The following is a 16,265-nucleotide window of genomic DNA, read 5'->3' as shown; positions in this document are numbered from 1 at the left end:
GTAATTTGCAGGAACTTCCCCTTTGCTGAAAGGGATGGTAATGCATTTTTTGTGTTTAGTTTAAGTCTGTGGCTTTGGCACCAATCATTTGTCTATGTAAGTCTGTTTTGTAGTATGTCAACATCATTGGGAGACTCAATGATTGTACCCAGTTTGCAGTCATCAGTGAACTTGGTAAGCCATAGGCCATCCATTTTTGCCTGGACTTCTGAGAAATAGATTCCAAATAGTAGGTGGCCCAGCACAGATATTTGTAGTACACCACTGGTAACTGATGTGTTAGAAGTGGTGGAATCCCCAACTTTGACTGTATGAGCTCTGTCGGTGAGCCAGTTTTGGCTACCCATCTAGTGACATAAGGGTTAATTCCCAGCTGTGTGAGTTTCTCAATGATGCATGAGTCAGGGATTGCATCAAAAGCCTTGACTAAGTCAAGATAGGCTGTATATACTGTTTTGCCTTCATCCAGGGCTTTGGTGACATTCTCAAAGATGTCCACCAGGTTTAATAAGCATGATCTAGCCTTAACGAAGCCAAACTGGGTTGGGTCAAGAGTCTGAAGGTCACCTATGTCTTTGTTGAAAAGGTCCATGATGATTTTTGTCCATGGCCTTGTAGATAAGGTTGTTTAGGCTTATGGGTCTAAAGCTCCCAGGGTCGGTTGATGGACCCCCTTTGTGCGAGGGAATTACTGTTGCGGTTTTTCACTCTGCTGGGGCAAAGCCAATACTTAGACTGTGGTTGAAGAGAGTGCAAAGTGGTTCCACTAGGTCCTGTTTTAGACCATTTAGTAGGCAGCCTGGGATGTTATCTGGTCCCATAGAGGCTGTGTTTTTGGCCATGGAGAGTGCAGTTATGGAGATACTAGGTAGAGGACTGGTGGCAGGTATGATCTAGGGTATGTCTGGTGTGGACAGGGGGTGAAATTTGTACCAAATCTGTCTGCTAGCAGGTTGGCAATGTCCTCAGGGTCAGTATGAGTGGTACCATCCAATACAAGTTCAGCACAAAGCTGGGCCTTCCCTTTTAGATTGATTGTTCTTAGCTAGAGATGCTAGTTTAGCTTTGTAATTGGCTTTAGAGGACTTTACAAGATATCTAATTTGCTTGTTCAAGGTGTGGAGGGAGTCCTTCCTCTGCTGAGTCAGTTCCCTCTTGTTCTTAGACATTAGTTTCTTTTTCTTGTTGTATAACCTATTTATGCTTGATATCCACCAGGGTGTCTTGTATTTTTTTTTTTTTTTTGGGAGAACCTTGATTTTATCCGTTCAGGTACGTCCGAGACTATACATTTGTATAGGTGTTTATACAGGGCATCTGTTTATACTTTTGTACAGGAGTCCTTGTTGATAGTGGTAGCAGGGGGTTTGAAACTATTAATGTCATTGTTTAGGAGGCTATAGTTTACTTTGGATAGATTTTTCATCATTTTTGCTTTTGAGAGGTGGTCAGGTATGACCATTACTTTGAACAAGACTGATTTATGATCAGACCTTACCAGGGAGGGCAAAACACAGGGGGTAGTGCAGAGACCTCCTATGTTGATGAGTTCTAAGTTTAGGACATTTAAGCCCCATGTGGGATTACAGACTATGTATTCCGAAGCATTTGTGTCAATAAAGTCCAGAAACCTTAGAGTGAGCATGTTTGGGCTCATGTATGATTCCCAGTCAGTAAAAGGATAGTTGAAATCACCCATGACCAAGGAGTTTAGCTGTACAGTGAGTGACTGAAGTAGGTCCAGGTAGCCAGAGTAGTTCTTGTAGTTCATGGTGGGGGGCCTATAGCTAACTATGATATGGAAGGGGGTTTTACCTACAGTTAGTTGGACTTGGAGTGGTTCTAGGGAGTTGAGGTGTATTTGTCTTTAATGAAGAGAGAGATACACCTTTGCCTTTGGTTCTTTCATGCTCATTTTGAGGTCTGAACGTGTGGAAGGCATTGTAGCCTTGCATGGCCAGGGTGCTCTCTGCAACCTAGAACCATGTCTCTGTGAATGCAAAGACATCAGCATCTTCCAAGGTAAGGAGTATTTCCAGTGAGTGCAGTTTCGGATTTAGACTCCTAGCATTAAGCAGCATAACCTTCAGTTTGTCTCTAGTGGATTTTTTATGCTGGAAATTTTGTTGTTATGACATTGCCTAAAAAAGGCACTATGGCGGAGGCATGCACCTTTGCCAGCAACTGAAAGCCAAGAGGCAACAGGTGAAGACCATCTCTGGCAAAGCAGAGTGCTGTATTGACTATATTTTCCCTCCTGAGGATATGGTAAATGCTGGGGTGATAATAGGAGTTATAGTTTTGTGGGAGGCATTGTAAGCAGTTTAATGGTTACACTGAATATTATATAGTAAAATATAGGTTGATGTGTTATTTTTTTGCATAATTTGCAGAACATGATGCACACCTAGGACTACACTTAGGTGTGCAACCATGATATTTGAAGCTTTACTATATAAACTGCAGTTATTTCTTTCTTTGAAAAATAATGGCTGATAGTTAAAGTTAGAAATACTCCTTTAAATGGAATAAACTGTCTAGTAGTAGGCACTTCATGTGATGATGGGTGTTCCTTACTGTCTTATAATGTGCGTGGTGACCCCTTTGGTGCTGTAGCAAGGGGTGAGGATGGACTGATGCACTCAGTCTCTGTGGATGAAGGGGTGCAGAATAGGATGTTGGAAATGTATATCTAACTAATATGGTTCTGAGAAAGTCTGTATGACTGTTTCATAATTCCAGGTAAGAGCCTGGACTGTGGACACAAACCAAATAGGAGTGGGATTTTTGCAAAAGATAGTAGTGAGGGGAACAGCTCAAATACTGCCAAAATTATACTTCTGGAAGATCCTCTTCAAAAGGCAATTCAAAGGGGTTGCAGTAATATTAGTGAATTAATGCTTTTGCTGAATTATTTTCTCCTGCAGCTGACCATTGGCTTCCACCAGTGATTCTCCTCAATCACTAGGTCTATTGGGCTCACCTAACACCCCTCCTGACTTACTCTGACTTATGTTTATGTCTGGTGAGATCATCAGTGTATCCTGGTGCAGTGTCATACTGCTGTCAGTGGTATTTATGCTTAGGCCTTGTTAGAATTGGCCTGAAAATATAGTCAGATGTATGTTTTCATTTATGCATAGAGTTTCAGGGAAAGACAGTTCAGCAGTAGGAAAAAGATAATTTTGCTGGCTAAGCATGAGATGTGCAGAAATAATAGTTCTCAAGGGAAAGCTACAGAATGTTCCTTTCTCAAGGGAAAGACATGTATACTTGCAATGGAATGCTAGATAAAGAATAGACAGGCACTGTGAGGCACAAGCAAGACGAGGCTTGAAAACCAAGGCTAAAGAGGCATGTAAAGCATTGCAGGGTTTTGGTACTATTAGGAAATACTTCAGACATGGTAAGACGTGTCAATTAAGATAATTTTGAACTGATATGCAGAATGTCTTTGCAGTACAGACACTCAAGTGTGAGTACCAAAGTCAGGTCAAATATCCAGCATTAATGATACTATTCAAGAAGAAAAGACTGTTTCAGTTTATATTATTCAGTGGACTCAAAATATATGTGCAGTAATTTTGGATATATTTATCAGCAGTGTTATTGCTTATCAGCACTGTTATTGGAGACAGTATTTGAATATTGTTAACATCTACCTCCACTGTACATAATAAATCATTCTTAACTGAACTACAGCATGTGCAGAATTCATTATGAAAAGTACAAGAAAACTTTGTCCATAAAGGAGAACCTTATACCTGTTCAGCACAAGTGTGAGTAATTAACAGATAAAGACATTCCATTCCAGTCTCATTTCAGTTGTTTCCAGTTAATTCCAGTATACTACAGTCTTATCATTTCTTTCAGGCCCTACATTCTTCTACCCCTCACACAAAACTGTACTTTGCTGGTAGGTAGTTGAGCAGTGGGGGCTAGTTTCATATTGTTTCACCTCCACTATGACTCAGTCAGTGCCTCCACTCATTCTCCCTTAGGTCAACACTGCTGTACTTGTCTCCAACCTCCACTAGGATAGAAACACTCATCCTTTCCCTGCAGTGTCTCAGATGTCAAAGCCCCTAATAAAATCCGGGAACTTTATTCCTCTACAATGTGACATGGCTAATGTTGTTTTGATATTGGATTTGGCTACCTGAAACTCTTATGAGATGTTTTTCTAAGGGAAATTTAGGATGTTTGCCTTTCTAACTGCATACTCCATGACTCTGAAGACCACTGCACTTGGCTGTAGAGCCAAGGCTTTCTCCTGGGACCTATTTTTCCTCCTTGTTAATACTCAAGTTAATCATAGATGTTCAAGTAGACTTTCTCATATTTGGATGGGTTGGCCTTGATCTAGTCTGAGAAAAATGATCCTGGTGCTTAAGCAAGCAGTTTTTGTAAACAAAATTTAACCAGCTATGGCTTTGATGTTGTGGCAACAAGTTATTTGGTTATCCTAATAAAGGTCTGGAAATTCTTTTTCAGCCAACACAAAGATTGAGTAATTTACCTCATCTGTCTCCTTAAAATCCTCATGGTGTTAGTATTGAGCATGACCATGTCTCCAGGTACACTAGTGACTAGTTTGTCCCAGCAAATTAAGTTTCATCTAAACTTACTCTACTCTTGTTATCAGAGGTAAGAAGCTGTTTTGGAACTAAAATCCTGTTGCCGACATGCTATACCTTTGGTAGGATTCTATTCCTTCTACAGAAAATTATTAAAAAACATTATTAAATGAGGTCTATTGTATTTTTTCTCTTTCTGAGATCCCAAGAACACTGTGGGCATTACCACCTAACATTTAATTACATAAGCCAGGTTCCATTAACTGAAAGTACAACTGCATTTCTGTGCACTCTGGCCTTTCCACATTTTCCAATACCTGAATGGCCAATAACTTCTATTTTTTCTTTCTTTCTTTAAACTGGATGCTCAGGCTGGACTAAGGGACCCTTTTAAGCAGACTCCCATGGAGAAAATGTAGGTATGCTGTTTCTGTTATCTGATAATTCACAAATTACTTCCAGTACAGTGGTTGTATCATTAAGTTAATGAGCAACTACCTCTGTCACTAGAATCACCTTTGGACTTCCAAATTGGTGTGAGACTATTTTCCAAAATTAGTCCAGAAGTCAGTAATACTTTACCAGCAAATTGTCAGCACGTCTCCCAGTTAGGGGCATTTTCAAGTGGGATTACTTTAAAGCAAAACTCTGCAGCCACCTAGCCATCGATGCAGTCTGCATATACTTAAGGATAATGTCTGAGGATTATTTAATTGTTTTTCTTTTACCCTGTCTTCACTGCTGCAGGCTGTTCAGCAAGTTGATTCCTTTTAATATATATATATATATATATATATATATATATATATATATATATATATATATATATATATATATATATACATGTACATACATATACACATATTACACATATTGATATGGTTTACTTGTCTATTATATTCACAATCCTAAAAAAACATTCTTGAACTTCAGGCAGATTAACATTCTCAGATTAATATTTTGTTTAGTTGCTGCATTGTTTTGCAATATATTAATGAACTTACTTTATCTAACTATATACATAGATAGTGTACAGTTTGTTGAAATCTCAAAGTATACAAAGTTCAATTAGTATTTGTCTCTTTCCCTACTTAATAACAAGTAAATACATAAAACAAGCTATGTCTAAAATAATTTTATGGACTATACACCATTCTAAGGATTTTTATATATGAGTGCTTTAATATGGTTTCATTGCTACAGTTTCCCAGCTTAAATTCCTTCTGTGACTGACAGCTTGAGTGAAAATACACTCAAAACATGTATTCAAATTTAAACAGATTACAAACAAATACATTACACAGTAAATTTCAAAAAACTATATATTTTAAAGGGGATCAATTCCCTGCACACCCATGAGGATGGCTTTAGTCCCTAGTGTAGCTGTCCATCATAGAGACAGTAAGTATGTAAACATATGGCAAACATCCTTACTTTTTCTCTGTTAAATTTCACCAACTGTTAAAGTTTCTAATACTGTGAGAGGAGTATAATTAAAGGTGTTTTCTAAGAGGGCTCTTCATAGCATCTGTCATGCACTGCAAATTCTCTCCCAACATCTGGTGACAAAAATAAACTAGAATGTGAGGAAAATCTTGGCAATTGGATGGGAAACAGGAAATTCACCCCAGGGATCACTTCTGTGGCTCTGCTCGACAGGGGCACAGGAAAATAATTTTCTTAGGTGGCGAAAGTGAGGGAACCTCTTTTGGCTAGGCGTATATAGGCCCTAGGGCCGATAGCCTAGTACTTACCTATGAACCTAAAAGAAATCACTCCTTTGTGGTGCATGGAAACAAACATGGCCAATAACTAACTCAAGTCATAAATTAAGTAGCTGTGACTTGATTTATAGTATTTTGAAAAGTAATTTTACCACCTAAGGACATGTGTCTGTTGTTACATATACTGGACCACACTATAAATTCAGTGAAGTTAATAAGTTTTACAGTATTTACTACTCACCGATCTGATAGGATCACCACTTGGAAGTGTTTAAATTTTATAAAATTATGCAATCACACAGTAGTAGCATATTTTAATTTAATAGTATTTAATATTCATTTATTTGCTTATTTAATTTGAATTTAAAAGCAATTAAAACTTTATTACATTACTGTAATTCTGCTTGTAAAGCAGGCTGGCATCCCATGTGAAGTAGTTGGGGTTCAGAGGAAGCACCAGAGCCCCTTTCGTTAGAGAAAGTGCAGTTTTACTGTTGCTCCTGGACATGCTAATGTCAGATACATACACATACACTGTATACACATTAGAAAATACACATGGTCCAGGATTCTCAACAATCACCAGCATGTGGTTGAGAAGCTGGTGTTCTACAATGTTCGTGGTAAGTGAATATTACTCTTGCCTATAGTTTAAGGGATCGCTAACTCATTTTTGCAGAGTTTGTTCTGTGACAGACAGAGCAGGATTCAGAAAACTCTTTCCAGCCCACATTAATTGCCTAATGTGGGTTGATCAAGTACAGTAACTGACAGAAAATCTTCCACAGAAACATGGCAAATCCAGACACAGTTACACTTTATTGACAGATTCTTTAAAAAAAAAAATTGTCCAGTAGAAGCTGAAGAGAAAAGTGATGATAATTCAAGTGAATAGATGGTGGTGATAACTATATTCTTCATTTTATTTTTGGTACTTAACTATTGTTCTTGCATAGGAAGGAGGAGTAAGATAATTAGAAATAAATGAGATATATTGAGCAGATACTAGAGAAGAAGCAGAAAATAATGTTATGGTGCTGATGAGTGAGAAGAGATAGTGGTCAGATGAGCGGCCACCCTGGTAATAAGATAACTCCTTGATTTCCCATAGTGTTTTAGGGCATTTAACAATGCAGAATAGCCATTACATTGACTTATAATAATACAAAATAATTACAAAGAGCCTGCACTGACACCAGATAATAACTCTGAAAAGTTATAGCAAATAATCAGCAGTTACAGAGTAGTACGCCTCAGTTCTACCACTTTAGAGATGTCACACCTCAACGCCTCAGTTCTACCACTTTAGAGATGTCACTTTGTTGAAACAATGAGTGACAAACTTTTTGATATAGATAGCAGGCTTTACATTTCCATTTTGGTATAGTTCTATACTTGGGTCCCAACTGATATAGACAAGATGAATGCTGTGGTTTTATTGCATTTAGATTTTAAATAACACAACAGAGATATGAGCAGGCAGTTGTCCCAAGCATTAAGGTAGAGAATTGACTTCACTTCCTTGTTATTTGTGACAAATGAAAAAAGAAAAAGAAAAAACACTTAAACATTACAATATTAATTATAATTATTTTTGTACTTGTTCATCATGTGACTCACTTTTTGTGATATAGAGGGTTACTGGCTGTGAGGCATTTGAACTGCATTTGGATTTTAGACATACCTTTCATGTGTCTGCTTAGGAAAGTAATGGGAAAGATGAATGGCATAGGGGTAGAACAAAGATAGCAAAACTAAATAAGAAACTGGTTAATTGATAGGAATTAGAATGTCTTAATCAGTGGGAGCGTGTTTTTTTTTTCTAGTGAGAATATAGTAGCCAGTATGGTGTTGTAGGACACAGTTCTGAGCTTTCTCTGAATTAACACATTTATGTCTAATATAATTAGGAAAAGTGAGAATGTGGTTCATCTGTTGGATGACATCGCTGACATTTCTGTAGTTGTCAAGGCTGAGGCAGTCATCCTTTAACAGCAGGTAAAGGTGGTATGAGGGGCCAGTAGTAAAAAATATTAGTTAATGAAAGGTTAATGCTAGATATTTCAAAGTCAACTTCCCTGAGTTGTAAATAAGAAGTAGACTAAAGAAAAGTGAGAATGCAAATGATCTGAAAGAGGTCAGCATACAAACAACTTGTAGTACAATAGTGTGTATGTGGTCTGTGGCAAGCGTCAAAAGATATTGGATAATATGGCACCGAGGTAGATCAGATAAAGCAAACGGCATAAGATACTGGTAATTGTAAATGCGTACTACCCAGATGTAACTGCTGTCTTTTATTCATAATTCAGACTTGCACAAGATTCAGGATACATTACACAAACTTTGCTTAATATGAATTGCATTAACAATTTTACCAACTACATTGTTTTCGGAGAGGACAATACCCCCTTTACATCCCAACTCTCAGGTCTTAATGCTTTACTCTGTTAATACAGTGTAGGAGGAAATTACTCTGGAGCTAACCTCCCTGGCAAATCATAAATCACAGTGCTTCATCTATTTCTGTTATCCCAGTCTGATAATGCTTTGACTGATGGGACAATATAATATATTTGTGCTTAGCTACTAGTGGTATTCCTAACCAGTTTATATAAATTGCGTATCTCTGGACTGTGCACTTAACTATTACTGAGACAAAAAAAAAACAATTCTTAGAATATTATATATATTTTAGAAGACTTACACAGTCATCTACATCAAAATAAAGAAGTAGGAGGAAACGAGAACTGCTAAGAAAATGAATTTGTAGGGATGTCAGACGTTGACACATGGCTTAAGCTGTTTGCACTGAATAAAGGAAAGGGGCTATGAACTTCATATTGGCAAACCATGCAGCCCAAGGTCAGGGTGAGGGATAATACACTTCAGAAGGAAGGAAGGAAGGACAGGGGGAAAGAAAGGCAATAAGAAGCAGCTAGGAAATATAAGATTCAAATCTGACAGAACAAAATTAGTTTTTTCTTTAATGATTTTGTAATAACAAAAATAATTATATGAAAATATTTGCATCACGAGAGCATCAATAGAGACTGCATTACTTAATTACAAGCACATTAATGGAAATGCAGATTGACTGCTCAAGGAATAAATAGATTCACTTCCAGAAATTCCAACCTACAATAACAGTTAGAGCAATTTTTACATACAAATGCTATTTCTAGTTTCTGCTAAAAGACCTGCCTGGTTTCACTTTACTTATGACAATAAATTTCAAATAATAAGATAACTAGTAGAAAAAAAACACTTGTTAACATAACTGCTGTCTGGTGGCTAAACAAACATATAAGTTGTAGCCCATCTTAGAAAAGCATGATATGTTAGGTACAGTATCCAGCGTTATAAAAATACTAATACAACACTTCATCATAGTAACAGACGTCAAGTACATTAAAAATATATACATTTTCTTATGAAATAGCAGTATAACAAAGATATAAGCATCAGATCCAAAGCACTACCATCATAACACAGGTGATATTAGAATAAAGACAGGCAGATAAGCTTCTCACTCTGTCTGCCTGTGATTCTCGTGGTATATTCCATTCTCCCCTATTCATAAATACTGCAGTATTTTCAGTGACATGCAACACATTTCCAGCCTATTATGAAAAAAAAACAGCATCTTGTGGCCCCATTTTAGATGCACAATATGAGATTCTGATCAGGTAAACAATACCTTATTTTGTTAATCTGAATATATTTTTTCTAGGTTATCAGCAAGACGAAATTTACTCCAAAACATAAAGACTATATTGATGAGCAACACCAAGTAATATGATGTTATGAGCCATGTTCCTCCTGCCCACATCTCCAACACAGTAGAGAAGAAGACAGAAAGATTGGTGCTCATAGATGATAAAATACCCATGCAAAAGAGTACAAACAAATAGCTGAAATCCTAACTTTGTCCGCACACAAAAGGTACTTAACAAGGAATGAATTAAAAGTGACTGATAAAATTGTGGGTAAAAACTGACTGGCAGTACCATTTCCTTAAATTGGTCTGCCATGTCTCTCATAGGACGGCCATGGTGATGCAGCGGTTAGCATTGCCACCTCACAGCAAAAGGTTCTCTGGTTCGATTCTCGGCTGGGGTGCCTTCTGTGCGAAGTCTGCATGTCCTCCCTGTGGTCGCGTGGGTTTCCTCCGGGTGCTCCGGTTTCCTCCCACATCCCAAAGACATGCAGTAGGTGGATTGGACACTCTAAATTGGCCCTAGGTGTGAGTGTGTGTGTCTTCTGTGGAAGTTTGGGCACTGGGCTGGCAACTCGACACTGTAAAACTCCACTGCCAACCATGAGCAGACAGATGATCCGCTGTGGCGACCCCTAACCGGGAAAAAGCCAAAAGAAGAAGAGGTCTGCTATGCCTCTCATCAATTTTTAGCAAATTCAGCCCTCAATTCCTGAAAATATTTAAGGTTCTCTTCACCAAGTAGTTTAAAGCCATTATAAAATCTATAAGTATCCTAGATTTAAATACACTTTTCAGTCCAGAAAAGTGTTCTTGACAGGTAATTTCTGGAGAGCCGAGAGTTGGATACTGGTGTTATAGGGGTGACAAACATATTGCTAGTAAACTGGTACATGAACACTTGTTACAAGATAAAAGTGTAGGACTCTGACGCCTTCCATGGCATTGAATAAGAATGCTTGTCTTATAGGGCCCATAGTACTTTTAGCTTTAATATATCTCCCAGTATCCAGTGTTTCCAGGCCACCTCATGAGAAAGATGCTTTTTGGGTTTGTGAAGAGCCAAATGAAATGCATAACTTCCTTATATCACTTACAGATCAAGTACTTATCAGGTAACATCTCACTCATATCTATAAAATAAAATAGATTATGGAACAGGGTCATCCTTATTAATAATAGCTCTGCTGTATGAAAAGAAAATGGGGAATGAAGATGAAATATAACTTTGTAGTCCCTTTAAATTATGTTGAAAGTTTACCTGACCTGTGTCCTACATGGCAGGTATTACAAGTATCCATAGGTGTCTAATCTAGACTGATATCTGATTATAATTATACTGTGTCTAGAACTCATTTGAAGGAACAAGATGTATAATTTGCCAATTTGCTATTGCAGAAATATAGATGTTGTTGAGTGATGCCACAGATTTGACAAAGGTATTTCAGGGCTAGTGATAAAAATCAAGTTACTCCCAAATCAACTGACCTTATGCTCTGATGAATTTACTGAAATTCACTGATATACCTATAATCACGGTATTCTTTTTTTGTAGTAATGCTTCCAATGTTACTATGATTAGGGTAAATAAGAGAGGGGAAGAGGCTCTTGATATATACCCTTATCCATCTGGATAGCTGAGGAGATATAATAACCTATTCAAATCCCTATGGATGAATCGGTTTACTGTTAAAATCTCACCACTCCAAAGGTTGAGTTTACATATCACCACAAACTTTCCCCAAAAGTTAGCATGCCAAATACTGACATGCACAATTATAACAAAAAATGCTGAAACTCCCTACTTTTCCAAACCAAGGAACAAGTGCTAACATGGGTCCGGAAGTGGGGGGGCTATACCGGACTGTCAGTAATGCCAGTATTTGACATTTTAACTGTCGACATGTGGGATTCACACAGCTCGACTCGATATTTGGGGTAGCGAGTTTTTCATGGTAAACCAAGTGGGAAAATTGAACTGAATGATTTTTCTGCACTGACTCCCAAAATTGTAAAGGTCAAGTTATGCTTCTTGAAAATTAGTGCTAACAGTAAAGTTCTCTGATGAGGCTAGAATATGTTACAAGCTGGGGGAGATTGACTTTTATATTTTTACAACATTCAGTGATTAGTGTGGTGTGGAAGAAGATCAGGGAACCAGGAGGGAATAGATTAGGCATGGACGGGTATTTGATAAAAGCTCATGGTTGAAAATAAGTAGGACCCAGATAAGTGTTAGATACAAGGATATAGTAGCAGGTTAGGATAGTGAAACCATTTAAATCTCTAGCATGGGTGGATTGAGAAAGCACTGTGTGTGGGAAAGAGAGCTTTAAGTGGGGATTGGTTCTTTCTAAGAAAGCCGAAACTGATTGGGTTACTCTACAATTTATAACTTTGCCTGCTGCCTAGGTCTTAGAGAGCTCCAGGGGGAATGAAAGAGGAAGATGGGAAGAGAGAGGCAGTATGTTGGTGCTTCAGAGAAAAAAATGTGTATTATAATACATATATTATATAGGAAGTGGTTTTGTCCAGGTGTGCTTGTGATATTATAGAAGATGATTAGCACTTGTACTGAAGTCTAAAGACTTTTGACTAAAGTGTCATCAACCTTTCATTTGTTTAGGGTAGTGGAGGAAGGGGTACAGTGGTTGATAGAATAATTAATCAAGATTCAGTTTATAGCAGGCTGAATGAAGAAAGTTACAGTGCAAGGTTGGAAGCCCCAGAGATCTGTAGTGAGAATTAAGCATAAGTATAATGTGGGGGGGGCATGCAGATAACTAAATGGGCCAAGAATTTGTGATAGACTTGGGGGCATGTAGGAGAGGTTAGGTGGGGGAAATAAAATGTACAAATCGAGCTAGGGACAGCGGTGGTGGTTGGAGAAATCGGATCAGAATGAGCTTAAAGACATTGTAGGAAGAGATATTCTTCTGTTAGAAGGGGGGGGGATGGAAGAAAGACCAATTCACTGTGCTGGTAAGATATCATTTAGAGAATACAATCTGCAAGCATTGTTGAGCATCTAGGACAGGGTGCATTTTGAGTTCTGACATAAGCTGGCTAAAGGAGATGGCCCACCAAGTATGGTTCATGACTAAAGTTAGGGGAAATATGAGAGGTGCCTGAGTACAAAAGTGTAAAGCTGTGTCAAGGGAGATGAATTTTGGATATCAGATCAGTGGACATACTCCCTATCTCAGAAGTAGTAAATGTTCTATATTGGAAACATTTTATGTGCACAGTGTGGTTTATACTTTGATAATCTTGTATTTATTGTGCAGTTATTTTACTTCTTTATAATACTTAATACAAATAAAACAATACAAAACATAGGTCTAGGAGATGCTTTAGGTAGAAGGATTCAGCTCCTTTCATATATGTGTATGTTAAAAATATAACATACTGAAATCTCTGTTACATAACAACAATCAAGACACATTTCTCCTAGTTTTATAACTGGCAGAATATTCTAATGTTTGGACATCTTTCTCAATTCTCTAGCATCTTAACATTAAAGCATCTGCCTCAGTTCTCTAAAATGACTACAGCTGCTTCCGTATAATGTCTTGCTAACAATCCACCTCTCACGGATGCACTTTGTAATCAGAGGAGCACAGTTATCATGTCAAGAAACATGCAATGACAGTATGCTGAGATCTACTTGTCTTGAGCTAATGACATTTCATTAAATTTCAGGATAACTTTCAGTAGGTCAGTATGATATGGCTGCATAGTGCATTTGCAAGCAAAAGTCTCTTCTTGCTGCCCTGAAGTGTACATTTCTTTAGAAAGTAGCTTTCAGTTGTGCTTAGTTTAAACAGGGCACAGCATTGCCTTATTTGACTGCCTTGCTGATTTTTTCAGTTAAATACCCCTCCAGATGATGGTGACTGTCAGAGCAACATTTGTACCTTCTTTCAGACTGAACATGAAAACAGAATTTTATCAACATTTTTTTATAGAGGAGTGGAGCTCATTGGAAAATATCGTAGCAATAATCCACCATCACCAGACATCTTTCAAGAAAACATTTTTTTTTTCTGAAAAGGATGTGAGTAGTGCAACAACATGGCAAAAAGTGAATAAACCCAGTATGAGTCAGCAGATGGATTTGAGGGGTACTGGAGTGAGTAGAATATTGGAATGAAATGCTAGTTGTATATATGCTAGCTACACCAAATGGCAGCCTTGGTAGACTATTGCCAGTCCTAGAAGTACTTCTGTTCAAAGAATTTGGTTTCTATGCATGTAATGCTTTCTTGTTAAATTAGAAAATACATATAGTGCATGGAGCATGCTGATTACTCTCTGATATTTGGAAAAAGACAAACCAGTTAAGTGCGAGAATGACGTGTGACCCAACCTTAACAAATGTTAATCACCACCTGCAAAAGTTTTTAAGGTGGGGTCCCACATTAGGCAATAAAGTTTGCCTGTACTGACTAGCAAATAGTGGCAGAGCAAAATATTTGTTTCTGTCTGCTAGCCATACCCTGAATGTGTCCCTAACATCCTGTAAAAAAAAAAAAAAAAAAAACTTACAAGAGACTTACTCGAATAACAGGATGTGTGTTTCTCTGCATGATCCCAAAAATTGAAATGCTAAAACTCAAATTCATGACATTATTTAGTAACTTCAAGCCTAAGTGGTTTATCTGAAAACCATGTATTTTATGAGGAACAGACCAAAAAATATGAAACAATAATCTGGATGTCCCGCAAAAATGTGGACAGTTGAGCATTATGGAGGTAAGTGTAAATGTAACAGATTATGATCCACTACCTCTCTTGGCAGCTCTCATCAAGTGTTTTACAGCTTTGAAAGACAGGAAAACTGTTAACAATTTTTTTCCCATTTAAGTAGTAGTACATAGACCAGATAAAGCTCCATGCACTACAAATAATTATTATCATCTCACTAATCACAACCCCTAATTATGTGTTCTTGACATGGATACAAAGATTCACCTCTTGAGTGAAGCTCAAAAGGTGAATTTCTTGGCATCCATTTCTTGAACATATAATTAGTGGGTTATGATCAGCGAGCTGCTCGTAATCCTCTATAGTATGTCATCTTTATAAGCTCAGGTGAAGTAAATATTTTATTGGGACTGCTGTGTGTACATGTTTCTTTAAGTGGATGGAATGACTATAGCATCTTTTAAATGACATACCTTTCAACAGAATACAAGACTGCAGTGTAGTTCAAATCTTTGGTAATATAGTGCAGACATCAGCAACATAACTATGATAGCTGTCTGAAATAATCTGCCTTATAAATGTTATTTTTGTGCTTTGGTATAAAACAGTGAACTAAGTAAAATGTATTACTTATAATTTTTGTTTTACAGTGCTTTGTCCGATAAATCCACCGGAAAGAAAGTCTACCATATACCCTATAGGAATTCAGTTCTTACCAAACTACTAAGTACGGCACTGGGAGGCAATAGTAAAACAGTCATGGTAAGAGGATGCTTCCATGTCACATTTACTTAATTTATTTGAGATCAGAAGCAATGTGCTGTAAATGAAGTTATAGCCAATGACAACTCCCTTGTAAAGTTCTTGAAGTTTCACTTAAAATTGCTAAATCTGCAGCTTTCTGTTCAATAAAATATTTCAAGAAAGAGATATGTCACCCACAGAAATAAAGTAGGTGTCATAAATAAACAGAGAAAGCCAACAGAATAGGTGAATAGTGTGGTAATGCTTATAAAGCAGGACTACATTCATATTTGTATTGACCTGCAGGATCTGAATGGACTGATGGAAATGAATCATTACCTTTGCTTACAGCTGAGTAAGTCATATCAGCTATGCCAAATGCTACATTTTTCCTGTATTAAATGCAAACCGTGGATTCTTGTAGCTAAACTAAGTGAAGAAACTCCAAACTGTGTACGTTAACATACTTTAAATGAGAACTGCATTTTTAAAGCTCCTGGCTATTTCATTAGTACTAGAAATACTTTAAATAAAAAAAATGTTTATTCCGTAAATCCACTTGGAAAAAATAATGACATCTTGCTTGACTTTTATTTTAACCTTGGTGTTTTCTCCACTATATAGGTTGCCTTGTACAACCCTCTCTTCAAACAGGCTGTGTTAACAAAGTCCTTGGCTGTAAGCCTCACCTAAGAATAGATTGTAGCCTTATATTGCAAGTAATCACACCTTGTATACATCTTGAAAATGTCCCAGTTTGGCTGCGCAGCCCTTTCTGAACCTATAAATGAGGAA

At 37.4% G+C, this 16,265-nt stretch overlaps 1 protein-coding gene across 1 annotated transcript in view; it reads left to right on the top strand.

The window, feature by feature from the left end:
- Positions 1–16,265, top strand: part of LOC122803875 (kinesin-like protein KIF28P) — a 251,684-nt gene that overhangs the window by 149,647 nt on the left and 85,772 nt on the right. Inside the window, exon 7 of the mRNA XM_044073555.1 lies at positions 15,377–15,488. Coding sequence (XP_043929490.1) covers positions 15,377–15,488 — 112 coding nt within the window. The remainder of the gene's footprint in view (positions 1–15,376; positions 15,489–16,265) is intronic.

This window comes from Protopterus annectens, chromosome 6.part0, assembly GCF_019279795.1.
Source record: "Protopterus annectens isolate FY-2018-M chromosome 6.part0, PAN1.0, whole genome shotgun sequence".
Lineage (NCBI taxonomy): Eukaryota > Metazoa > Chordata > Ceratodontiformes > Protopteridae > Protopterus > Protopterus annectens.
The sequence above is the reverse complement of the archived record's forward strand: the minus strand, read 5'-3'. Positions and strand labels throughout refer to the sequence as shown.